Source organism: Perca flavescens, chromosome 17 (assembly GCF_004354835.1).
Source record: "Perca flavescens isolate YP-PL-M2 chromosome 17, PFLA_1.0, whole genome shotgun sequence".
NCBI classification, from domain to species: Eukaryota; Metazoa; Chordata; class Actinopteri; order Perciformes; family Percidae; genus Perca; species Perca flavescens.
In genome coordinates, this window is record NC_041347.1 from 31,262,897 (window position 1) to 31,289,398 (window position 26,502).

General features: G+C 42.0%; 1 protein-coding gene across 1 annotated transcript; it reads left to right on the forward strand.

The window, feature by feature from the left end:
* The first annotated feature begins 7,820 nt into the window (after window positions 1-7,820).
* On the forward strand, window positions 7,821-16,468 carry LOC114571781 (high-affinity choline transporter 1-like). The gene is made up of 5 exons (XM_028602974.1): window positions 7,821-7,961; window positions 8,082-8,225; window positions 9,074-9,227; window positions 15,603-15,820; window positions 15,977-16,468. Exons 1-5 carry the CDS (start codon window positions 7,821-7,823, stop codon window positions 16,466-16,468), a joined length of 1,149 nt encoding a protein of 382 aa, XP_028458775.1.
* The last annotated feature ends 10,034 nt before the right edge of the window (window positions 16,469-26,502 follow it).

A 26,502-nucleotide genomic window follows, 5' to 3' on the forward strand; every position in this document is an offset into this window, starting at 1 on the left:
GGTCATATAAAGCTAACAATGGTCTCCGATTTCAATTTAATGCATTTTTGTGAACATTAGGGGTTTCGTTAGCTGCTAGTGTCCCTTCAATCCTATGTGTACATATCGCGGCTAGTTAGCTACACTTTCGGCATAACTAGAGTATATTTACAGTTTGAATTTTTCACTTATATAATAGCTCCCTAAGGTCTTAACAAAGCTAACAATTGTGTCCGATTTCAATTTAATGCATTTTTGTGAATTTTAGGGATCTCCTTAGGAGGAGCTGCTAGCTAGGCTATGTGTCCCATTTAATCCTATGAGAAAAGATTGTTGCTACACTTTCGGCATAACTATCATATATTTACAGTTTGAATTTCGTCACGACATGTATATCACAGCTCCCTAAGGTGTTAACAAAGCTAACACTTTCAATTTAATGTATTTTGTGAATTTTAGAGGTATGTTAAGAGGGGGCAAGCTAACTAGCTAGCTCTCATTGATAGAGCTCCATCCAGCTCACAAGAGGGGTTTATTTCCCCGATTGTTTGTTTAAATAACTCAATACACATGACTTCAGATAAGTTAGTGGCCTAGTATGTAAATTTTGGGGCGTTACAAAGATAGAAGGTAGAGCCAAATAAGGAGGAATTGAGAAGTTGACGTCAACTTTTAGCTTTGTTCAGATTCGCCCGTTTTCAGAGGCAGTTTAAAATTGAGATTTTTAGGTTCTATGTATGTCCTATTAACCCACCAAACTGTCGTAATTCAACTATGACAGGGTAAAATCGGTTTTGCATTCTATCACCCTTTTAAGGCCGGTTACACACTGGACGCGTCGCGCGAGCGTGTCAGCTGCATGGCGTGTCCGTTTATATTTTGGCTCACATGTTAACAGGTTAGAGTTTACACACTGCCTGCGTGAGACGCGTGCGTGATAGAAATAGAACCGACGCCTATTTTTCACGCGAGACGCGAGCGTGTTGGAAGCGTTTCCAGGCAAAATAGAATATGAAAATATGTTTATATGTGATTTAGACACAAATGCATTTTAATAAATGACATGTTGATGTTTGAAAGCCTCTAGGTTTTGATATAAATGCAGATGTATGAATGTAATTTAAAAAAAATTGATTTTCTAATATTGCACTTGTCAATACAGAACGAAATATTCTGTAGCCTATTTTGCCGTCAATACTGCCGACGTTGTCTTTGCTGTAATCAAATCAGTATATATTTATGTTTAACGTGGTATTTAATTTTATCAATGGGAAACATACATGTGTCAGACAAGGCTAGCAGCAGCAGCGGCGCGTCAGACACGTTTCTGGTGTGTAAAGACATAGAAAACGCCACGCTGCTGACACGCAACAGAAATGCCACGCCGGCAGTGTGTAACCGGCCTTAGTAGTACTTCCACGACACAAACATCTGTTTCCTGGGTGAAAGTCTTGTGTTTTCCCTGTATCTTCTTCTGGGACAAGAACTTTGCTTCCCAGCTTGTAGGCCCTGTGTGTAAATACCAAATACGTGGTAGACATACGAATTACAGTCCATTACTTATGTAGCAAGATGTATGAAAAGCCTGAGACATTTAAAAAGGTTATAAGTCATACATTTTCTGACTGTCAAGCAAAGATCTGTGTGTCTGGCAGGCAGAATCCAGCAGGCAGAAACAAATTCTGGAAAGCTTAAGGTGTTAAATACGTAGATAATCTGGCAAGGAATGAGTAGAGATGGGCCGGTATATATACTGCAAGGCTGATTAGGGAAATAGGAAGTAGGTGAGTATGTGGGCAGGGAGGGAGTAAAAACACATTCTCATTTCCTCTCTCCTCACATGATTTCCTCAAGTCTCTCCCATGCTTCCTTGGTGGGAGTAGTCTATATCGACGACGTGTCATTTCTGGGATTGTTCAGGTGTGATGTCTCTCATTTCCGATGTCCGTCTCCTTCCTCTTTCTTTGTGCTGGCATTCTAAACTCTGGTGGATTTGTGAGGACTATGGTTAACTGCTCCTCAGATCTCTGCAGGGTAAATCCAGACAGCTAGCTAGACTATCTGTCCAATCTGAGTTTTCTGTTGCACTACTAAAACTACTTTTGAACGCACACATGTTCCACCAAAACATGTTGCAGAGGCGCTGTTGCTCTGTCCGGCGCTTAGCACCGCCCATGACGATTGTGATTGGTTTAAAGAAATGCCAATAAGCCAGAGCACGTTGTGGAGGAAGGTCTGGCAATGCAAGACTATGGTGGAATGGACTAAGACATGAGGAAGGGAAGCAATTGAAGAAAAAGTAGCGTAGCATTAGGCATTAGTAGCATTAGTGTCCTCTTTTGCCCGGACATGTCCACTTTATACCTACTGTCCGGGGCGTCCGGGGGGGTTTTATAAATTCATGAAAATGTCTGGTTTTCAGTGTTTTTCATGGGACCATTAAGCGTGTACTTAAATTGACTGGCGCTTTGCACACAATACTACGGGACTTTGTTGTGTGACGTAATTCCCGAGAGGCTGCCTTGTGGGTGGCTCTGCGACGTGCACATACATACACAGGGACCAAAGCAGACAGGAACCAGAGCAGACAGGAACCAGAGCAGACAGGAACCAGAGCAGACAGGGACCAGAGCAGACAGGGACCAGAGCAGACAGGAACCAGAACAGTCAGGGACCAGAGCAGTCAGGGACCAGAGCAGACAGGAACCAGAGCAGTCAGGAACCAGAGCAGTCAGGGACCAGAGCAGACAGGAACCAGAGCAGTCAGGGACCAGAGCAGACAGGAACCAGAGCAGACAGGAACCAGAGCAGTCAGGGACCAGAGCAGACTGGGGCCAGAGCAGACAGGGACCAGAGCAGACAGGAACCAGAGCAGACAGGGACCAGAGCAGACAGGGACCAGAGCAGACAGGAACCAGAGCAGTCAGGGACCAGAGCAGTCAGGGACCAGAGCAGACAGGAACCAGAGCAGACAGGAACCAGAGCAGTCAGGGACCAGAGCAGACAGGGACCAGAGCAGACAGGGACCAGAGCAGACAGGAACCAGAGCAGACAGGGACCAGAGCAGACAGGGACCAGAGCAGACAGGGACCAGAGCAGACAGGAACCAGAGCAGACAGGGACCAGAGCAGACAGGAACCAGAGCAGTCAGGGACCAGAGCAGACAGGAACCAGAGCAGACAGGAACCAGAGCAGTCAGGGACCAGAGCAGACTGGGACCAGAGCAGACAGGGACCAGAGCAGACAGGAACCAGAGCAGACAGGGACCAGAGCAGACAGGAACCAGAGCAGTCAGGGACCAGAGCAGACAGGGACCAGAGCAGACAGGAACCAGAGCAGACAGGAACCAGAGCAGTCAGGGACCAGAGCAGACAGGGACCAGAGCAGACAGGGACCAGAGCAGACAGGGACCAGAGCAGTCAGGGACCAGAGCAGTCAGGGACCAGAGCAGACAGGGACCAGAGCAGTCAGGGACCAGAGCAGACAGGGACCAGAGCAGACAGCGAAGCAGCATTGCACACTAAAGGCCGAAGCGTTTCCTGCTACAGATTTCCCACCGTGGTCAGAAAACACTATGACTCTAGAGTCGTACTTGCTCGCCGTCACTACTCACTCTGAAGATAATCACCTTCACTCTCTCACTTCTCCCTCGCTCTATTTTATCACCCACTCCCCACCCACACACACATGCCGGCTCGACGCACACACCAGCGCACAAGTATAAACATCAGGCCACTTGCGTAGGCTATGGTGAAAGCTCTGCGCGGAGCCTCCGCAGAACCATAAAACAAGGCTAGTGCAGCTAGAGCAGCTTCACAGTTGAACTGCAAAAACAATGTCCCACGTACCGTACCGTACCGGTTGGGACCGGACAAGTGGGAGGCGGAGTGCACCGTGTGCAAAGCTGGCACATATGTTTCAGTGTCTTCATTATTTATCTTATTACATTGAAAAGGTATTAAGATATATATTTTGTTGAAGCTGGATTTTCTAACACAGAAGAGGTCATATTTAGAACATTATTTCATATTATTTATTTATTTTAAAAGAGAGCTATTATTGTAGGTTGTTCTATTTTATTTTATTACAGAAGTTATTTTTGCACAATTGAGGCATAATGAAGCATGCTCATTAACCTCTGAGAAGCCTGTCAGAATTTGTGTCTCGAGGCCGGGCCGAGTGTCCTCTTTTTTGGAAATCAAAATACGGTCACCCTACATTAGGATGAAAGCACTCCAGAGAATCACAAATAAAGTGATTGATTGAATCATTTCACAACATGCTGGTTGTTTTATATAACTGTATAAACTTGTTCAACTGCTCGCTAACACAAATATTTAATAATGGCGTTCTTGTCCCTTCCCAATGTAGGAAAAAAAGCGACCAATTCTACTCTTCTATTCTAGAGTCTTTTAAGAACCACCGGTAACTTCTCAAAGTTTCCCCTTTAAGTATTGTGTTCGCTGAAAGGCAGACCAAGAAATGAATACTCAGGATTTGTTCAGTTAAACTATAACAATCTTTAGTAAAATGATTTTTCATATGCATATGGATCAGCCGCTCCTTCGAGACTTTCTCTCCCTAACCACCAACAAAGTCTCTCCAGGTCTGACACCGGACCTTCCTTTTCCCTATTCTTTTATTCATCTTCAGGTTTCCTCCTCCAGTCACTGCGTCTGGGCCGCCAATTGGTTGGATATCACTCCGACTTTTTGTCTCCGAGAAGATAGAGAAGTTGCGCGCTAGCCTTGGGATCGCTCTCATTCTCTTCTTCTCTCATGGCCTACAGATTGTCTGTTCCTTTAAGAGATTTTGTTAGGTGCCTTCTGTTCCATTTGTTTATTAAACAAATCAGGCGCACTTTTGCTCCACTAAATTTGAACCCGTCTTATCTTACACATGCCAGACAGGAGGAGACAGCGAGGCCATCCCAGGCTAAAGGACATTCTTATTCTAAACCCAATATATTTCTACACCAACCACTGCAACAATTAACCAGCTAAACCTGTAACCATCTATTTCACCAGAGGGCATTGATGAATATATAAAGTTCCTCTGCTATGTTGCTCCTGTTTTCCTCAAAACTCAGTCAGTCAGTCAGTCAGTCAGTCAGTCAGTCAGTCAGTCAGTCAGACATCAGCTAGTGAAGAAGCCAGTCATCCTCCATCATGGCTGTTAACATCCCAGGAGTGGTAGCGATGGTGTTTTTCTACCTGCTGGTCCTTGGGACCGGCATCTGGGCTTCTTTCAAGTCCAAAAGGGAACAGAAGAAAAGTGCAGCCACTGGAACGGAGATGGCTCAACTCAAAGAAAGAGTTTCCATTAAGCAACAAGATGTTTAAATAAATTGACACGTCTGTCCATATAAATAAATAATAAAATAATTCTGCATAAAGCTGTACAATATAATATAAGCATTTGAGTTCTTACACAAACAGCCTAATGAAATATAAGCTGCAAAATATGAGCAGGAATAAGAAATGTATAAAAACAAAGGATACTATTGAGGTTGTTTAGTCTTCTGAACCAGTTTAGAAACCCATCCAGGTTGCGGTGACGTTTCACAAACCGTGTTGCTTCTTCAGAGGGTCAGGGTTAGGCTGATCAACAGCACCACAAACAGCAGCCTCCAAAATGATCCAAAATGATCATCAAGTTGAAGCAAAATCTCTCTAAAAACTAACTTTGTACACTGTGTGTTTACAAACACCTACCGACAAAAGTTAGGCTTCATTTTATACCTTTTAGTGCAATATTTAATCAAAATGATAAGGTATATAAAGTGGCTCCTGCATTATTACACATAGTGTCCTGTCTTGCGTGGCCCTGTGTCAGAATCATAGACTGTTAATATTAATATACAGTCTATGGTCAGAATGCATACCTTTATAATGTTCAGTTGATATTTGCCTTTTGCATATTCTTAAATTATTAGTGTTAAATTAACACTACAAATTAACACTACAAACAAGGTTCCAGCTGACTTCTTTTTATTTATTTATACACAACGCACACAGAGTCGAGGGAACGAGGTGGTCAATAGTCAGACCTCCCTGATATAATTGGGGTGGATCAAATATTGGAAACACCTCTCAGTATAGCGCACAATAATTCAACAGCACCGCAAACAGCAGCCTCCAAAATGATCATAAAGTTTAACAGAAATCTCTCTAAAAACAGGTTTCATAAACTGAAAATTAAAACTTTCAACAGGGTTGGAATTATTGCAGAGCTCCACGGCTCAATACATATTAGGATAAGGAAGATATTTGCAACAGCTGCAACAACAAAAAAATATTTATGGACCATTTATCCAAATGGTCCAAATAGCTGCTGTTTGTTCACCAAATGACTTGCTCGTGTGTTAATCCATCCCGTAGCTACGTTTGTCGGAGGAGGCTTCATTGTTGGAACAGCTGAGATGGTGTACACGCCTTCTATGGGACTAACCTGGGCAATGGTGATGTTCATGGCATACAGCTCATCTTTTATTATTGGTAAGAGTTTGAAATTACATTTGAAATGATACTGTATGTATGGACTTAAACAAGGCGAAGTGAGGGAGTGTTTTAACAGTTTAAGGGAAGTCATCTGTGTCTTGTAAACACAAGCCAATTGTTATTGCTGCACAACCTGACCCACAAACATGATTCCATGTATCCCCGATGTTACCATAATAAACTTGAGAGTCATGCTATCCTACGGAGGTTGAAGAGTGCCATCAGTTTAATTAATAATTATTAAAAATAATAATAAGAATACCAAGTTTAGGTTTATCTTGAATTCAAAAGATGTGTCTTTAAATGAAATAGAAACCGTATTTACAATGCAAAGCAGGAGACACCAGTAATGTGAAATTGATGTTGACACATACAGTAAGTAAATGGAACTAGAACATTTCAAATTTTTTTTTGACAGTGTGCCTGCTACATGGTGGACATCCCAATGCTTATATTACAGCTGTGTTAGAAATCCCTCATTCACTCAATCACTATTCCCTATATACAGTAGTGTTTATTAAATAGTGAACTGTATAGGGAACAACCAATGAGATTTCAGACAATCACTGAAAACAAATCGTTTCGTGACTTGCGCCTGTTGTTTGTGTGACAGAGGTGGGCACATCATGTACGGAGAACTCAAACAACCCTACAAAAAAGCAAACACAGTATATAGTGCATTATCTCCATGATAGGGAACGGTTTCGAACACAGCTTACCAGGCCTAAGTAAGCTATATCATTGAGGTTCATAGGCCACTGTGTGTGTGTGTGTGTGTGTGTGTGTGTGTGTGTGTGTGTGTCTGGATGTTACCTAAAGTAATTTCTGCTTTTTTAATTTGAATATGGTGGAAAGAAATCAATCATGTTAACTTTACACCTTACATGTTTTTTTTGTTTTATTATTTCCCTCTTACTTGATTATTATTTTTTCTAATTGTGATTTCTTCTGTCCTATTATAAATAAAGTTGGCTTGGTGTTTGCAAAGCCAATGAGAGAAAGAAGGTATGTGACGATGCTGGACCCTTTCCATGCCAAGTATGGAAAAGTACTAACAGCTGGACTCTGCTTGTTTTCACTTTCTCTTGATGTGCTCTGGGTACCCTTAATACTCATTGCTTTAGGTATGTTATACACATAAGTACTCTTATTATATTGTAGCTATATATGTAACTTTGTTTACAATTCCTTTATCTGTTAACAAATAACTTCATGTGTTAATTGAAATAAATGTATACTTGGACTTGACTTCAATGAATGTAAACGTGTGTTGTGTTATTCACACAAAGACATAAATAAAAATAAAATGTCACTGATACAATATATCTGACAGGAGGAACCATGAGTGTGGTTTTGGATTTGTCCTTCCCTTTGTGCGTTTGGATCTCTGCTGCCATCGCCATTACCTACACACTGCTGGGAGGTCTCTACTCTGTGGCCTACACAGATATTATACAGCTTGTGCTCATATTCTTCAGCTTGGTGAGTTTGATATACTTTTAGTTTTAAGAAAACACTCTTACACAAATAATAAAACACTCCAAAGGACGTACATAAAAGTTGTGTGTGTTTAAATCTTTCCATTTCTATTTGTCTCTGCAGTGGATCTGTGTTCCCTTTGCTTTGATGAACCCTTACTCCTTGGATATTAGCCAGACACTGATGAACAACACCTTACACACTCCCTGGATTGGTAGACCAGGACTGAAAAAGACCTGGATAATGATTGATGATTTCTTATTCTTTGTAAGGAAGCAATAATACGGCTGATATGAAATGGAATGCAATTTGCTCCAGTGTTGATAGATATCGTTTAGAAAGAGGATAACATCGATATTTAAATAGTTTGTTTTTCATTTTAATTTCAAGTGCTCATGTTATGCTCGTTTTCAGGTTCATAATTGTATTTAGAGTTTATATCAGAATAGGTTTACATGGTTTAATTTTCAAAAAACACCATATTTTTGTTGTACTACACATTGCTGCAGCTCCTCTTTTCACCCTGTGTATTGAAATCTCTGTTTTAGCTACCGAGTGAGACATCTCACTTCTGTTCCATCTTTGTTGGGAGTTGCACATGCTCAGTACCTAGGTAAGGACTACTAGCCAGTCAGAAGCAGAGTATGAGGGCGTGCCCTAACAGTACCTAGGTAAGGACTACTAACCAGTCAGAAGCGGAGTATGATGGCGTGGCCTGCAAGTACCTAGGTAAGGACTACTAGCCAGTCAGAAGCAGAGTATGAGGGCGAGCCATGCTAGCAGCTAGGCGAGCATTATAACGTGTGTTCCAAAGTGACCACGTTTGTCTCTGAAGTAAAGGCTGGACTACAATAGAGCTGTTTGGAGCAGTTGATGAACAGTGTTTTCTGTTGGACATGGTTAGTCCCTTTGGGGTGGAATTTGGGCTTTTTCACTTTGTAAACCTATAATGTGCACAAAAATGAAAGCAAATACACAAATAAAAGCATAATATCAGCACTTTAAGCATCAGACAGAGTGTAGGCCAAGGCTATTATCTAAAACAGTATGTCTGTGAATGTCGAGGTTGCAACACATGTGTTTAATTTTACCAACTAACTTGTTTTACTTTTCAGGCACTAGGGAATGTGGGATATCAGGGCTTCCACCAGAGGACTTTGTCGGCGTCTTCAACATCTACAGCCAAGATCACTTGCTTTATCGCTGCTGTCATCTTCCCTGTATTTGGGATACCTTCTATACTGCTTGGGGCAGTCGCTGCATCCACAGGTATTAACATATTCTACGTACTGGGGTAAGCTGTGAAAACTAATATCTTCAAGAAAAAGAAATAAAGTTTGTGTCAGAAATTAAGACTACATCCACACCAATATGATAAAATAAAAATATAAAAATATAAAAATATAATAATATAAAAATATAATAATATAAAATATAAATATAAAATAAAACCAATTTCCGTCCTGACAAACCTTTTAGTAGTGATGTCCAAATGAAGCTTCATGAACCATAAATTAAATAAACCCACAGGACATTGAAACTGTCGCAGATTACTTGAATAATAGCTTGCATCCTGCGCATGTAGGTGGTAGTAACAGTGCCCGTGACTGATAAGAGGAGTTGTGAAACTAAAATGGGATTGGCAGCATTTTCAAATGTCTCCTTTTAAGGCGTGTGAACGCTGGATGTAAACGTAGCAAAAGTTTTGCGTTTTAAAACAAAAATGTAATAAACTGTCTATTCAGGAGCAGAATATCCTTAGATCCCAGGTACCAGACTGGAGGCCAAATGATCAAGGGTCTATATGAGTGCATGTGCCATTAAAATGAACTAACTGCATGAAGGTGATTTGAATGGTATCTTGTGTGTCAAGCCCCGGCAGGGCTCCACACTAATTTTTGCCTTGGTTGCATTGGTGCGCCTAACTGTTTTTTATTTAGGTGCACCAGCACAAAATTTAGGTGCACCCAAATGTTTCCTCGCATCGCCGTAACGATGAACGGCGATACACGATATATAGCTCTGTATTTTTTTACAAAGTGGGCTAAATGTTCAGTTTTAAGTCAAAGCCACTTTTCACAAGCTCTTTATTAAAACAGATTGTGATTGAAATAAAAATCAAAAACTCCTCTCATACTTAACAATATACAGCTGTGTTAATAACAATTAAAACTGTAGACAAATGTCGGGAGTTTGGACCGGCGGCGCTGTGTCTCTCCATGTTGCAGGTGAGCCGGCCGGTGTGAGTGAATGGGGGGCTGCGCGGAGGAGAGATCCAAACACAGGCACGGCTTTACAGAAGGAATGGGTCATGTAATGCAACATTAAACCATATCCATATAAACGACATCGCTTCGTTAGTGGAGAGGCAGCGGATGCGAGGACGTTAGGTGCACCAGTGCGACCTGGGAAAAATCTTAGTCGCACCTTTACAAATTTTGGTCGCATTTGCGACCAAATTGGTCGCACTCTCGAGCCCTGCCCCGGGGGGGGCTTTCCACGTCACCAGTTCAATGATTACATCAGGATTCCAGTTGAACACAGTTGGGAAGTTTTATTCAGGATAATTAACAGCCTAGCAGGGGGATTTTCAACACTACTTCACCGTCCACAGCTTCACCGTCCACAATCCGTTCTCGACGTCTTCTATCCACAGGTAATCCACAAGTGGGTCCTCATCCAAAACAGTTCAGTACCATAGACTGTGAATATTAATGGACAGAGGATGTGTGACGTCACCCATTGGTTTGTGGAGATCTGCTATCCATCGTCGAGTTTGCCATAGTGGGCGCAGCCATCCTGGTTGCGGCTGTGACGATTTTAGACGAGAGGGAAGAGTGAGGGAGGAGCCACGTTAAGTTACACACTTTCACTGGACATCATAGCCACGCCCTAAAAGACCCCCTGCTTTATCGCCGATTTTAAAATCAACGACCATAATTCATCAAAATTAACATCTTTCTGTGTTGCAGAAGACTTAAAACTAGCGATTGAGACCATAAACTCATTATGAAAATGTTTCCTGAGGTAATAAATCAAGTGACAAGTGGGTCACTTTCTCATAGACTTCTACAGAAACCAAAGTCCTTTTGCAACTGCACATGTCTCCCCCTGCTGGAATTCAGATATAATGCAGGTTTAAGGAGTCTCCCCCTGCTGGAATTCAGATATAATGCAGGTTTAAGGAGTCTCCCCTGCTGGAATTCAGATATAATGCAGGTTTAAGGAGTCTCCCCTGCTGGAATTCAGATATAATGCAGGTTTAAGGAGTCCTCCTGCTGGAATTCAGATATAATGCAGGTTTAAGTTCCCCTGCTGAATTCAGATATGATGCAGGTTTAAGTAGTCTCCCCTGCTGGAATTCAGATATAATGCAGGTTTAAGGAGTCTCCCCTGCTGGAATTCCGATATAATGCAGGTTTAAGGAGTCTCCTCCTGCTGGAATTCAGATATAATGCAGGTTTAAGGAGTCTCCCCCTGCTGGAATTCAGATATAATGCAGGTTTAAGGAGTCTCCCCTGCTGGAATTCAGATATAATGCAGGTTTAAGGAGTCTCCCCCTGCTGGAATTCAGATATAATGCAGGTTTAAGTCTCCTGCTGGAATTCAAATTTAAGGAGTCCTCCTGCTGGAATGAAGGAGATATAATGCAGGTTTAAGGAGTCTCCTCCTGCTGGAATTCAGATATAATGCAGGTTTAAGGAGTCTCCTGCCTGCTGGAATTCAGATATAATGCAGGTTTAAGGAGTCTCCTCCTGGAATTCAGGAATTCAGATATAATGCAGGTTTAAGGAGTCTCCCCTGCTGGAATTCAGATATAATGCAGGTTTAAGGAGTCTCCCCCTGCTGGAATTCAAATATAATGCAGGTTTAAGGAGTCTCCTCCTGCTGGAATTCAGATATAATGCAGGTTTAAGGAGTCTCCCTCTGCTGGAATTCAGATATAATTTTAAGGAGTTCCCCTGCTGAATTCAGATATAATGCCAGGGGGAATTCAGATAAATGCAGGTTTAAGGAGTCCCCCTGCTGGAATTCAAATATAATGCAGGGTTAAGACCCCTGCCAGACCCTTTAAGGAGTCTCCCCTGTAACTGATAATGAGGTTTAAGGAGGGTCCAGGAAAGGTTCATTGGTTTAATTCCCTCTTTTCAGATATAAGCAGGTTTAAGGAGTCTCCCCAAATTCAGATATAATGCAGGTTTAAGGAGTCCCCCTCAAAGTCTCCCCTGCTGGAATTCAGATATAATGCAGGTTTAAGGAGTCTCCCCTGCTGGAATTCAGGCATATAATGCATTGGATAGTCCTTCAACCAATCAGAGCAACGATCCGGTGACTCCCCCTGCTTTTCAGGTTTATCCACTAAAAAAAATGTGATTTTGTTTTTGGTGTCATCCTTTAAGGAGTCTCCCAAACCCTATAATGCTTTAAGTCTCCTTGCAGGTGTTGCATTTATTGCAAACTTGTTATCTTCTGCTGGAATTCAGATAGAATGCAGGTTTAAGAAGGTTTAATTCCCAAACAGACTGACATGTTGCAAATTAATTCAGCCTGGTTGACGTTCCCTCATGTAACTGGGAGAATCTGGGAAAGAATAATTGTGAGGGGCATCACCAACGACGCCACTCAAATGCCTGGAAAATAGTTTAGAATCAGAAAGGAAAAAAAAAATTTGCTTTTGTTTTTGTGCATCCTGTCTTTGAGAATTTGCATATTGCAAACTTGTTAACTTCTGCACACGTGCTGGTGTCCCAAACAGTTAATTTGCAGGTTAATTGACCGGCATGAAAATCGGGGATATGTCACACTGACCTGCAGTTCGCTGAAAAGTTTAGAGAAAGGAAAAAGAAACTGTGCTGTGTGCCTGTGTCTTTGAGAATTGTAACCGTAACTTATGGTGTCAGAATGTAAACAAAAATCGCATATGTCACACTGACCTGCAGTTCGCTGAGCGCGTGAATGTAAACAAAAAGTCTAGCCATCGCTAAAGCCCGCCCAAAGCCCGCTTCAGCGGTTGTGATTGGTGTAAAGTCCGCCTCAGCAGTTGTGATTGGTGCCTCAATTTTGTGAACATTGGAAATGGGTTTGAATGGGCAGAGCAAATCTCAAATTTGCTGGAAGTTCATCAGGGTTTACCCAGGCTAGGTCTAGGCACTCTCCGTTGACTTTCAAGCTGCTGGTCAGGCCAATCACATTGTGTATAGAGTCGGTGGGCGGGGCTTATGGCTGCTGCTGCTGGGAACAGCGGACTTCTGGAAGATTTGGAGGTAAGCTGTTCTTTGATAAAAGAACAAAGAAGGCACAGAAATCATTCTTAAAAAAGGAAGATGTATTCGGAGTTTTGCTGACCGGATACGGCAAAAGTTTAATCCATCAACTAGCTCCGCTACCTTCTTCGTTGCTCTGCCTGGTGTAGCGCTATCCTATTACGTGCAGAGGCAATTTGAAAGACAACCGTTTATCCCGCCCATCGGATCGAGCTCCGTCAATGGTGAGTTCCCAGACCCTACATCTGGATGTGGGTCTGGCTTGTCAGGCTATCCCCCTGCAGGAATTCAGATAGGATGCAGGTTTAAGGCACTTCCACATTTGCAGCACAGCGCAGAACCGGATGCATTGTCCATTAATATTTACAATCAATGTTTGGTACACAGGGGGGTAGTCAGCCAGTCCAGATCACACCAGTTAGTCACACAGTTTTGTTCAGTATTACTTTCACTACTTTTCACCTCTCTTCCCTCTCCTCCTCTGGTTCTCTTTGTTCCCAGTTAAACCACCTGCCTGCCTTTTCTTCTTCTTCTTCTTCTTCTTCTTCTTCTTCTTCTTCTTCTTCTTCTTCTTCTTCTTCTTCTTCTCGGATTTAATGGTGGATTGCAAACAACGTTTAGGTGCATAGCGCCACCTACTGTACTGGTATCATCATGTCATTTTACAATTATTTAAAATTCTACTCAACAACCCTGTAGCTTTTAAAAATTTAAATAATGCTCATCTCCTCTCCCTCCCCTTCTGATCCCAGTATCCCTATCAGAGTCCACTCCCGCCCTGCCTCCTGAACCCTATCTTTCAACACCTGTCTTTCCACCTCATGCAATGTGCAATTCAATATTATATGTTTAGCATTTTCTTTAACATTTAACATTAGCATTTCCCACAGTTTTCACAGTTCTCACTATTCCTCTACCCCATCAAAAACAAGGTGCCATTCAGTCCTGTGTGATCCACCCTGAGTCTTGTCATTATAATTTCCTCCCTCCTGGTCCTTTCCGTATAATTCCTTTTCCTGACAGATTTTTGTATTTTATAATATCTCCTTCCTTTTCTGTCTTCCTTCCACCATTTCTGCCATATTTCAAGTCCTTTCTTCTTAACCACTGCTCTACCTTCACCTTTTCCTAGTGGAATTGGAACTGTTATTCCCTTTAGTAATGCCTCTTTAGCTAGTTTGTCTGCACCCTCATTCCCTTTTACCCCCTCATGTGCTGGCACCCAGCAGAACTGAACGTCTATGTCACCCCGGTGTAATCTTAGCAAACTGTGATGAAGTTCTATTAGTAGGTCTTCCCTGACATATGTCATGGACTGTATGCTTTTTATGACAGCAAAGAGTCTGTGCATAGTACCACCCTATCAGGTCTGACCTCTTCAACCCACTGTTATGCAATGATGGCTGCCACCATTTCTGCTGTATATACCGATAACTGGTCAAATAATCTTTTGGAGGGATTTACTTTAAATTCTGGGATATGTATTCCAACTCCCATACAGTCCTGTTTGTTCTTGGATCCATCTGTGTAAATCTTAAAAAAATTATAGGAACTGTGTCTCAGGTAAATGCTTGTTTGAACTCCCACTTCCTCCATTCTCCATTCTCTTTTCTTTTCCAGGATATTAATATTGGCCTTTACTTCTGGAAAAAGCCATGGTGGAATGTTACTAACTGGGTTGGTCGTGGTGAAATCTAAGGCTTTCATTTAAAGGTGCTCTAAGTGATGTGATGCGTTTTTTAGGCTACAACATTTTTCATCACATACAGCAAACATCTCCTCACTATCCGCTAGCTGCCAGTCCCCTGAACACACTGTAAAACACTGTAGACAGCTCAGGCTCCACAAACACCAACAAAAACAAACCGCGCCAACCTGCCCCACGAACCATAACAAACAGTGTTCCAGCCAATAACTGACAAGAAGGAGTTGGTTGAGTCATGAATATACATTGTGGAAGTAGCCTATGTGCTAACTCTGCTGCAGTGATGACTCAACCAGCTCCTTCTTGTCAGTTATTGGCTGCCTTTTAATCTGATCCAATATACCAGCGCAAGTTTCTCTCTTCTTAACTCCACTTCTATGAGTATTGCGTTAATGGCGGTTGACTTAATAGCTCCAATGCACACATGTAATGCTCTCTACTGTAATCTATTAATTTTTTCCAATATTGTTTTTGCCGCTGCTCCATAAACTACACAACCATAATCTATTGATGATCTAATGCATGCAAAATCAACTGGTTCCACTGTGCTCCTTATGTCTTATCACACAGTACTTAATTCACTCCTTAGTATATACAGTAGGCTCATCTCAGAATCTCTCAAACAGATAATGTGACTATTTTTCAGTGTTTCCTTCTTGTGTGTCCATGCTTCAGACTGGAACCTGACTTCCTATGGTTCTCCATCTCCATATGAACGAGGGGAATCAGCTCTAGTTCTGCCTCTGACCCTGCAGCACCTCACCCCGTCCTTCATCTCCATCATCGGTACTGGATGTGTGGCTGCCGCCGTGATGTCATCGGCTGACTCTGCTTTGCTTTCTGCAGCTTCTCTCTTCACCTCCAACATATACAAGAACATCCTGAGGCCTCAGGTGAAAAATTAATTTGTTCTTCACCTCCTGAGCCACAGAATGAAGTGAATTGAGTACAGGAGAGTATAAATGGAATAAAGTGGCACGAATGAGAAAGCAGGACAGTCTCAATTATCTGCTGTTTACCTCTTCTTCCTCTCTACTTCTTTTCTGCAGGCTTCAGACAGAGAGACTCTGTGGGTGATCCGTGCTTCTGTCTTGGTAGTGGGCTTAGTTTCTACATCACTGACCAACCTGGAAAACAGCGTCTTACTGTTCTGGTTCATTAGTGCTGAAGTGGGCTATGTCATAATCTTCCCTCAACTCGTCTGCGTCCTCTTCTTCAACATCTCCAACGGTTACGGGGCTGTGATGGGTTTCCTGGTGGGAACTGTGTTAAGGCTGCTCAGTGGAGACCCATTACTAGCGTTAACACCAGTCATTCATTTCCCAGGATGCACTCTTGAGGACGGTGTTTATGTCCAGTACTCTGCGGTTAAGACCATCTCCATGCTGTCTGCTGTTGCTGCCATCTTGTTTTTCTCCTACCTGGCTTCTGTGCTCTTCAACAAAGGCCTGATTCCTGAGAAGTGGGATGTGTTCAGAGTGAAAGTCCAGCACTCACCACAACCACTGACAGCAACATATGTTGCAACAGAATACACATGATTATGAGAATTTGAGCAGAACACAGTCAGATTTTGTAAGTGTTCCTGTGTGTAGCAGTAGCAGTTTTTTTGAAGCATAATATAGACTAGTAAATACCATAGACTGTAAAAAAAGATGGACGACGCGTCTCCACTTCCTCCCATTGTACAAAAATGAAGCCACTATATCCAGGATACAGGTGCTGCCATTTTGAAATTTTTGAGTCTTTGCAGAAGTGATAGGGCAGTGGAGCTGCAGTATTAAAGTCCCACCCATACACCCGCTAAACCAATCAAGAGTCAATCCCAGCTGTCAATCATGACGTTTCACACTGTTTTTATAGCATCAAATAACTAATAAAAACCTTGTACACTTGAACAAAGATCAACGTCGTAAGAGCTACCTAAAATGACAGAAACAATCTTTGCGAAAAATGTATTTGAAGTGTACTTTGATGATTTTAGTTTGGCCCATGTCCCATTGGCTAACATTGAGGGGGCAGGTTTATGACCTTTACTGCAGCGAGCCACCAGGGGGCGACCAAGATGTTTTGGCTTCACTTATACAGTCTTATATAAGTTATGCATCAACCTAGTAAAGAGCTCAAAGTACATCACTCTGGAGATTTTTGCATCCACAATGTATCATCAAAAATAAATACTGTCTTCCAAGAAAGTGCCCATTCATTCCATTTAATGTTGATCACCCATGGCATGAAAATTTCACTTTATGAGGTTTTTTAACATTAATGACAGTTCCCCCAGCTTGCCTATGGTCCCCCAGTGGCTAGAAATGGCGATATGTGTAAACCGAGCCCTGGGTATCCTGCTCTGCCTTTGAGAAAATGAAAGCTCAGATGAGACGATGTGGAATCTTGCTCCAGAGGTGTGCAACCTCTGATGTATAGCAATTGTAAATCGCTTTGTATAAAAAAAGCGTTAGCTAAATGTAATGTAAAGTAATACGGCAGAGCAGCCACTCCGTGGTGTGTAAAGATTATGTAGTGTTAAGAGCGACAATGGTAGAAGAGGGATGAGGAGAAACATCTTGAAAAACCTTACCAAGTTCAGTTTCCCCTGACTTTAACCTTCTTAGATACAAAAAAAGCAATTTAAAGTGTCCCACTATCCACTAAATCACAATATCTGTAGGAGGTTTTCATCAATATTATTTTATCCAATTAAATAACATTAATTGCAAAGTAATAAAGTAGCAATCATACAAATAGTTAAACAGGCGTTTAATAGCAACATGATTAGTAGTATTAGGTGTACATCTTGTGGCCAAACATATATAGATAGATATTTGAAATTAAATTTCTGTCATGCTTGTATGGCAATATATACGGACAAATACATCAACAGATAACATACAGGCAGGTATATAGACACCGGATCTATACAATGTCAGCGAGTGTTCAGCAGTTTTATGGCTGAAGCGACAAAACTTCTGCCAAACGAGTCCTTCCAAAGTGTGGATATAGAGGGTGATTGGTGTCAACGACAATGTCAATGAGGGTCCCGGACCTTGTTGACGAGGCAGACTGCAGACAGGAAGAAACTGTTGTTGTGACGTGAGTTTTGTGTTCTGATAGACCACAGCCTCTTGTCTCCTAAAAAGTTTGTGACCGGGGTGGGAGGGATCAGCCACAATCTTTCCTGCATGCTTCAGGGTCCTTGAGGGACGGCACATGCAGCAAATCACCTTCTCAGCAGAGTGGATGCTACGCTGCAATACGCCCTTGTTCTTGGGAGTGGCAGCGTACCAGATAATGATGTGGAGGTGAGGATGGCCACCGTGAGGACGGCCATTTCAGCGGCCTTTGCAGTTCAATTTAGCCGTCAAAAGTTAATAATCATGCAGCGACAACAGTTGAGATTAGACACCCAAAACGACTAGTTAATATTAGAAAAAGGATTGTGGTTTGGGTTAAAAAAAAAGAAGGTACCCTTAAGTAGTACTTCCACGACACAAACATCTGTTTCCTGGGTGAAAGTCTTGTGTTTTCTCTGTATCTTCTTCTTCATCTTTGCTTCCCAGCTTGAAAGCCCTGTGTGTAAATACCATATACGTGGTAGACATACAAATTACAGTGCATTACTTATGTAGCGAGATGTATGAACAGCCTGAGACATTTAATGAGGTAATAAGTCATACATTTTCTGACTGTCAGGCAAAGATCATAAATCTGTGTGTCTGGCAGGCAGAATCGAGCAGGCAGAAACTAAGGCTAGAAAGCTTGAGGTGTTAAATATGTAGACAATCTGGCAAGGAATGAGTAGAGATGGGCCGGTATATATGCTGCAAGGCTGATTAGGGAAATAGGTAGTAGGTGAGTATGTGGGCAGGGAGGGAGTAAAAACACGTCCTTGTTTCCTCTCTCCTCACACGATTTCCTCACGTCTCTCCCATGCTTCCTTGGTGGGAGTAGTCTATATCGACAACGTGTCATTTCCGGGATTGTTCAGGTGCCACCAGAAATTACGCCGGATGTCTCTCGTTTCGGTCGGATGTCTCTCATTTCGGCCGGATGTCTCTCATTTCGGCCAGATGTCCGTTACCTTCCTCTTTCTTTGTGTTGCCGTTCTAAACTCCGGTGGATTTGTGAGGACTATGGTTGACTGCTCCTCAGATCTCTGCAGGGTAAATCCAGACAGCTAGCTAAACTAACTGTCTCCAATCTGAGTTTTCTGTTGCACGTCTAAAACAACCTTTGAACGCACAGTCACATGTTCCACCAAAACAAGTTCCTTCTCGCAGCTATGTTGCAGAGGCGCGGTTGCTCTGTCTGGCGCTTAGCACCGCCCATGATGATTGTGATTGGTTTAAAGAAATGCCAATAAGCCAGAGCACATTTTTCGCTCACCCCAGAATGCTGTGTGGACTAGACAGGCCTTCCTCAGCAGCGCTGTGGAGGAAGGTCTGGCAATGCGAGACTATGGTGGAATGGACTAAGACGTGAGGAAGGGAAGCAATTGAAGGAAAAGTAGCTTAGCATTAGGCATTAGTAGCATTGGGATGAAAGCCCTCCAGTAACAAATAAAGTGATTGATTGAATCGTTTCACAACACGCTGGTTGTTTTATATAACTGTATACACTTGTTTAACTGCGCGCTAACACATATATTTAATAATGGTGTTCTTGTGCCATGCCAACCACTGCCAAGCAATTAACCAGCTAAACCATCTATTTCACCAGAGGGCTTTGATGAATATATAAAGGTTCTCTGCTGTGTTGCTCCTGTTTTCCTTAAAACTCAATCAGTCAGTCAGTCAGACATCAGCTAGTGAAGAAGCCAGTCAGCATCCATCATGGCTGTTAACATCCCAGGAGTGGTAGCGATGGTGTTTTTCTTCTTCTTCTTTCAAGTCCAAAAGGGAACATAGCTGACACAACTAGGATAGAAACTGTGAATTGCAAGGTTGTGATTATTAAGGAAATATATTTATAAGATCATAAAATATCTTGAAAGGTCTTTACAGTGCTGTTATAACTGTTGGCTGCAAAATCAAAGAATTCCATTAAGCAACAAGATGTTTTAAATAAATGACATGTTTGTCCATATCAATAAATAATAAAATAATTCTGCATGAAGCTGTAACAATAGAATATAAGCATTCCACAGAGTTCTTAAACCAACAGCTGAAATATGAGCAGGAATAAGGAATGTATACAAACAAAGGTTACTATTGAGGTTGTTTAGTCTTCTGAACCAGTTTAGAAACCTATCCAGGTTGTGGTGTTATTCTGTACTTTCTGTCGGGTGCTGGTTGAGGGTAACCTGACTCCGCCATGTGGATTGCTTCGCATTTGCTCGGCATATCCATCTGGTAATTTTCGTTTGGAGAACTTTTGGGAAGGGGTGAAAATACTGGTTAGCTGACTGGATAAACCATCTGTCTATCACCTATGTTGGTGATAGACGGGCCTAATCAACCAATCAGATCAACGAAGCGTATGAAAATACAACCACAAGCCCGCCCCTGCTGCTGCAGGCAAAGCATAGCTCATTAGCTCAGCAAGCAAGCAAGCAACATGTCAGTAAAGGATATTTGCCGTTTGTGTAACGAGAATTTACGAATAAAAGGCACCCTTTCAGGTTCCCGGTCCATATTCCAAAAGAAGGATCCAAGAGAAAAAAGCATTAGCGAGCAGCTAACAGAATTAGGGCTACCGGTGGCTGAAAATACTGGTTAGCTGATTGGATAAACCATCTGTCTATCACCACCTAAACCCGCCTCAAAACCAACGCTGATTGGTCGGTCATTTGGTGAACGGCTCCAAATTTTCTCTATCTCAAGATGCCAGACTGATCTGCGAGTGGAAAACTGGAGCTCGCCAGATCAGGACGGTCTCACGAGGATAGGTTGAGGGTGTGGCTGGTTTAATAAAGTCAGTGAGTCTTTACACTTGTCTTGTTGTACCTGGTGGAACATTGTTTGTATCTATTGCGATCAATGATGTGTTTGTGGTGTACTGCCTGTATAAGTTTAAAGTATGTTTTACTGGTGGCTCTGGTCTCTGTGTCTGGTGGTTGGGTGAGAGTCTGAGTGGGTGGTATGTCCCTCATCTTGAGTCTCAGTGTGGGAGGAGTGTTGGGCCAGGGTCTGTGGGGATTGTTAAAGGACATGAATGGTGTTGGTGTATGTGGAGTGTGCAGGCTGTGGGGGACTCACCCTTCTGCTGGCAGGAGAGGCCTTCCCCTTAAAAAAAGACAAGTTAACAAATGGTTGTGTGATGAAGGGCTCTTACCTATTGGAAATAAGCAGCTGTCTCAAGAAGTCCAGTGGTGTAAAATGGAGGGCGTGTGAATGTTCCTTGGTATTGCTTCCTAATGGTGTTGGAATGTAGGTTAGCCGGGGGCTACTGGGGTAGCAGCTAAACCTGCTACGTAGTTAACTGTTCAGAGTCAATAAAGAATAGCTTTCAAGAGAAAGGGTTGAAGGGTAGGCCTCTGTGGGCAAAGCCCCTCCACAAGCAATTTAAAAACAATTACTTTATTAAATGTTTTAAATTTAAAAAGAAAAGAGCAGATTAAAACCTATCCCCCCGCCCCCCCAAAAAAAGTGGAATACCTGCGAGCAGAAGTTTCCCTGACGTTTCAGAGGATTAGGGTTAGGCTGTTCAACAGCACCACAATCAACAGCCTCCAAAAGGATCCAAAATGATCATCAAGTTGAATCAAAATCTCTCTAAAAACAGGTTTGACAAAATCGAACTTTGTACGCTGTGTTTACAAACACCAACCGAGAAAAGTTAGGCTACATTTTATACCTTTTAGCACGATATTTAATCAAAATGATAAGGTAAAGTGGCTCCTGCATTATTACACATAGTATCCTGTCTTGCGTGGCCCTGTGTCAAAATGCAGTTCCAATACCTTTATAATGTTCAGTTGATATTTGCCTTTTGCATATTTTTAAATTATTAGTGTTAAATTAACGCTACAAATTAACACTACAAACAAGGTTCCAGCTGACTTAATGGATACTTTAACGCATTTACACACAACGCACACAGAGTTTCATTGTGTTAGCGCAATGAAAATTAAAGACAAGTCCATCAGCAGTTCTGGTGAAGTCATCATAGCCTTTATCAACAAAAACTCATTGAAGCTAGCGAGGCTCTCCAACTCCGCTCATCGTCAAAACAAACTCCATGCCGGCCGGTTGACAGTAAGAAAACAAACTCTAAACAGGAAGTAGCGGGGTTTATGGGAAATGTGGTCTTATAGTTGAGATAAATCTACAGACATAAATAAATGTATTAATAAATTACAGTTGGATGTTTCTCTCATGTGTCTTATCATAATTACCACTCTATAGACCATAATACTGAATCTATTTAGGATTTCTACATTAAAATATTGTTTAATGTATATTAGCCATTCAGAATACCAAAGACAGTTTACCAACACGGTGCCCGCGGGCACCAGGTAGCCCCCAAGGACCACATGAGTAGCCCTCAGGCCTGTTCTAAAAATGCAAATTGAATATTGATATTATCTTGTTTCCCACCTTATTAAGTCATTGTTGATAATTATTGTGAGAAATCATTAACATGATCAGTGTCTTCACATAGATGAGCATCATTAATCATTAATAATCATATATAACTAAAGGCAAACTGCGCACATTTGTTATTTCAGAAGAGCGTATCAAACTGGTAGCCCTTCGTATGACTCAATACCTATGAAGTAGCTCTCAGTTTCGAAAAGGTTGGGGCCCCCCTAGTTTATACATAAAAAATTGAAAAAATAAAATTATTATCTGCAATATAAATGCAAAATTATGAGATTATCTTTATAATTGAACAAATTACTTGTTCTCTTGGAGCTATATCAATCAAAATTCCACCCAAATCTCTATTTTTTGTTTCTTTCTAGAAAGGCACAGTTGTCTTACGGTCATTACTTTGAATTAAAACCACTATTAATGTATTGGTAGAAAAATATAAGAATTATAAAGACAACATGAGCCTCTTCCCCCCCTTGGTTCCAATGGAAGCAATTCTAAAACGTAACCCTGGTATGATGGCTGCCAAGTGGTTCCATCCTGGAATGGCAAGTCAGAATTACATGTCATATCTATTGTTCTATATCTATGGTTAAAGGGCTCTTCAGCCAAGCCAACTACCTGTCTCTTAAACCCTATTCCAACGAGGCTATTTAAAGAAGCACTACCTGTGGTGAACACCACAATACTAAACACGATCAATTTGTCTTAATAGGTCATGTACCACAGTTATTTAAAATAGCTGTGATAAAAGCTATTCTGAAAAAACCTACCCTCAATCCTGAAGTCTTAGCTAACTATAGACCTATATCTAACCTTCCCTTTCTCTCCAAAATCCTCGAGAAGGTAGGAGCTAACCAACTATGTGACTTTCTACATAGGAACAATCTTTTTGAAGACTTTCAGTCAGGATTTAGAATGCATCATAGCACAGAGACGGCACTGGTGAAAATTACTAACTACCTTCTAACTGCTGCTGACAAAGGACTTGTCTCCATACTTGTTTTATTAGATCTCAGTGCTGCATTCGACACTATTGACCATACAATCCTGTTACAGAGACTGGAACATTTAGTTAGCATTAAAGGAATCGCTGGTTTAAGTCCTATTTCTCTGAGCGATCCCAATTTGTTAACATTAACAATAAACCCTCCAAGTACGCTAAAGTTAGCCATGGCGTTCCTCAAGGCTCAGTGCTTGGTCCAAATCTATTTTCCACTCAATTAACTTTCAATGTTATGCAGACGACACCCAATTATATCTGTCAATTAAGCCAGAGGAAAGTGGTCAGTTAGCTAAACTTTAAGCGTGAATTCAAGATATAAAATCCTGGATGACTCACAATATCCTGATGTTAAACTCAAACAAAACTGAAGTTATTGTGATGGGACCAAAGCACCTCCAAACTTCATTATCTAAAGATATAGCTACTCTGGATGGTGTTGCCCTGGCCTCCAGCACTACTGTCAGAAATTTAGGGGTTATTTTTTATCAGGATATATCCTTCAATGCCCACTTACAACAAACCTCAAGAACAGCCTTTTTCCATCTTCGTAACATTGCCAAAATTAGGAATATCCTGTCTCAAAACGATGCTGAAAAACTAGTCCATGCATTCATTACTTCTAGGCTAGACTACTGCAATTCCTTACTATCAGGTTGCTCAAATAAGTCCCTTAAGACTCTCCAGCTGATCCAGAATGGTGCAGCGCGTGTTCTGACGAGAACTAAGAAAAGAAATCATATTTCTCCTGTATTGGCTTCTCTGCACTGGCTTCCTGTGAAATCTAGGATCAAATTTTAATTCCTACTCCTGACCTACAAAGCTCTAAATGATCAAGCACCATCATACCTAGAAGAGCTCTTAGTACCTTATTGTCCTAGTAGAGCACTACGCTCCCAGAATGCAGAGCTACTTGTGGTTCCTAGAATCTCTAAAAGTAGACTGGGGGCCAGAGCCTTCAGCTATCAGGCTCTGCTCCTGTGGAACCAGCTCCCAATTTGGGTTTGAGGGGCAGACACAGTCACCACATTTAAGAGTAAACTGAAAACCCTCCTTTGATAAAGCTTATAGTTAAGGAGTGAGGAGTTGCAGCGTCCGCCTAACCGGCCCATCTGCTTCTCTTCGTCATCAGTTTTATTTATCATATAATCAATAAAATAGTGAGAGTAGAGGGAGGCAGGCCAGTAAAGCCCGATCCGGCAGGGGAGAGTTCAAGCCCGATCTGGCATCCCTCTCTCTAAGCTAGCCTGCCTCTCTTAGCTATGCTATTATAATTCTAGACTACCGGGGAAGTTCCTTCCTTCCTACGACACACTGAGCTGCTCTCTCATCTTCCACTTGTTTCCTTTTGTATGCATCTTGTCCCAGAAATGCTTGTTACTAACCTAGCTCTGGGGAGTTTACTCCCCGGAGTCCTTAGGTTTCTTCTCTGCAGAGCATTGCTCTGCGATTCTGCGAGTCTTTTCTGTCCTGCCATCTTGACTTAACCCGACTCCGCCAGATGGATTGCTTCGCATTTGCTCGGCATATCCATCTGGGAACTTTCTGTTGGAGAACTTTTGGGAAGGGGTGAAAATACTAGTTAGATGATTGGATAAACCATCTGTCTATCACCTATGTTGGTGATAGACGGGCCAAATCAACCAATCAGATCAATGAAGCGTATGAAAATATAACCACAAGCCCCTGCTGCTACAGGCAAAGCATAGCTTGTTAGCTCAGCAAGCAAGCAACATGTTGGTAAAGGATATTTTCCCCTTACCCTTATCTGTAGCACCTCCACCTCCCTTTTTCAACACCTCACAACTCCAGTAAGCAACGCTGTGAATGCCTCCACAATTACAGCACCTTGGTTTCACAAACTCTCCACACTTTCCAAACTCATGATCCCCACCACACCTAGCACATATCCTCTTTCTTTTGCACATTTTGGCCACATGCCCAAACTCCTGACAGTTGAACCACCTCATAGGCTTCGGCACATACTCATTATATATATTATACCTCATAAATCCAAAATATACCTCCTTTGGCAGCAGCTCTCCCTTAAAACTCTCTACTATCAAACTATCAAAATGCCTTCAATCTCCTTTTTTCCACTCCACTGGTCATTCTCCTCACATTCTTTATGGAATTATTCCTCACCTTCAAGTTCTCCATCAATACCTTCGTACTGCCATTGAGGGGAATCCCAAAAATCTCCCCCTTACAACCATTGAACCTCTTTTCCCCAACCTTTACAACCCGGGATATTTTGACTTTCCGAATACTAGTCATTTTTTTTTTTTTTTTTTGCCTTTCCCACCTCCACTTCTGTATTACAGCGTATTAGCAATTTTCCATCTCCTAAAACCCTTGCATGTCTCACTTCAACAACTTGCCTTCTAATAATTTGTGTCAACTTTAGAAGATCAAGTTTCTTTACTCAACCTTCTTCCTCGAATCTCACCACCATATTAATCAATCCAGTTTTCGGATCTCTCCTCCCAACTTCTCTTCCTTCACTATCCGACCCACCAGCACTAGTTACCTCTTTTTTTCTTTTCTTACTACCACTCTCCTTCTTCGCTCTACTCACTACCTCTTCCAAATCACTCTCTCTTCCTCCTCACTTAACATCAAACTACTATCGCCACCATCAGTCTCCTTCCCTGCCATCCTGTCAGAGTTTGCAGAGAACAAAGCAGAAATACTGATACCGGCCGATCTTCCCACTAACTGTTCCCCACAATACTCAATCATATACCACTGTCCAAGCACAAAACACCGTAAATACAAAGTTGAGTAAAACCCAACGTTTTTCAACTAGTTTCAAATCACAATCAAGTTTGCGCGCACCACAACCCACAGAAAACAACAATTAATCCCAGCCTGTCCTTGTTGGGGAAGGAAGTCTATATAAGGCTCGGGGGTTGAGCCAACGGGCCGCAAGATACCTTCCTTCAATTACCACTCCCCTCACCTCTACCTGCAATCTACCACACTTGGTTAAAAAATCAACTGGTCCCACTGTGCTCCTTATATCTTATCACACAGT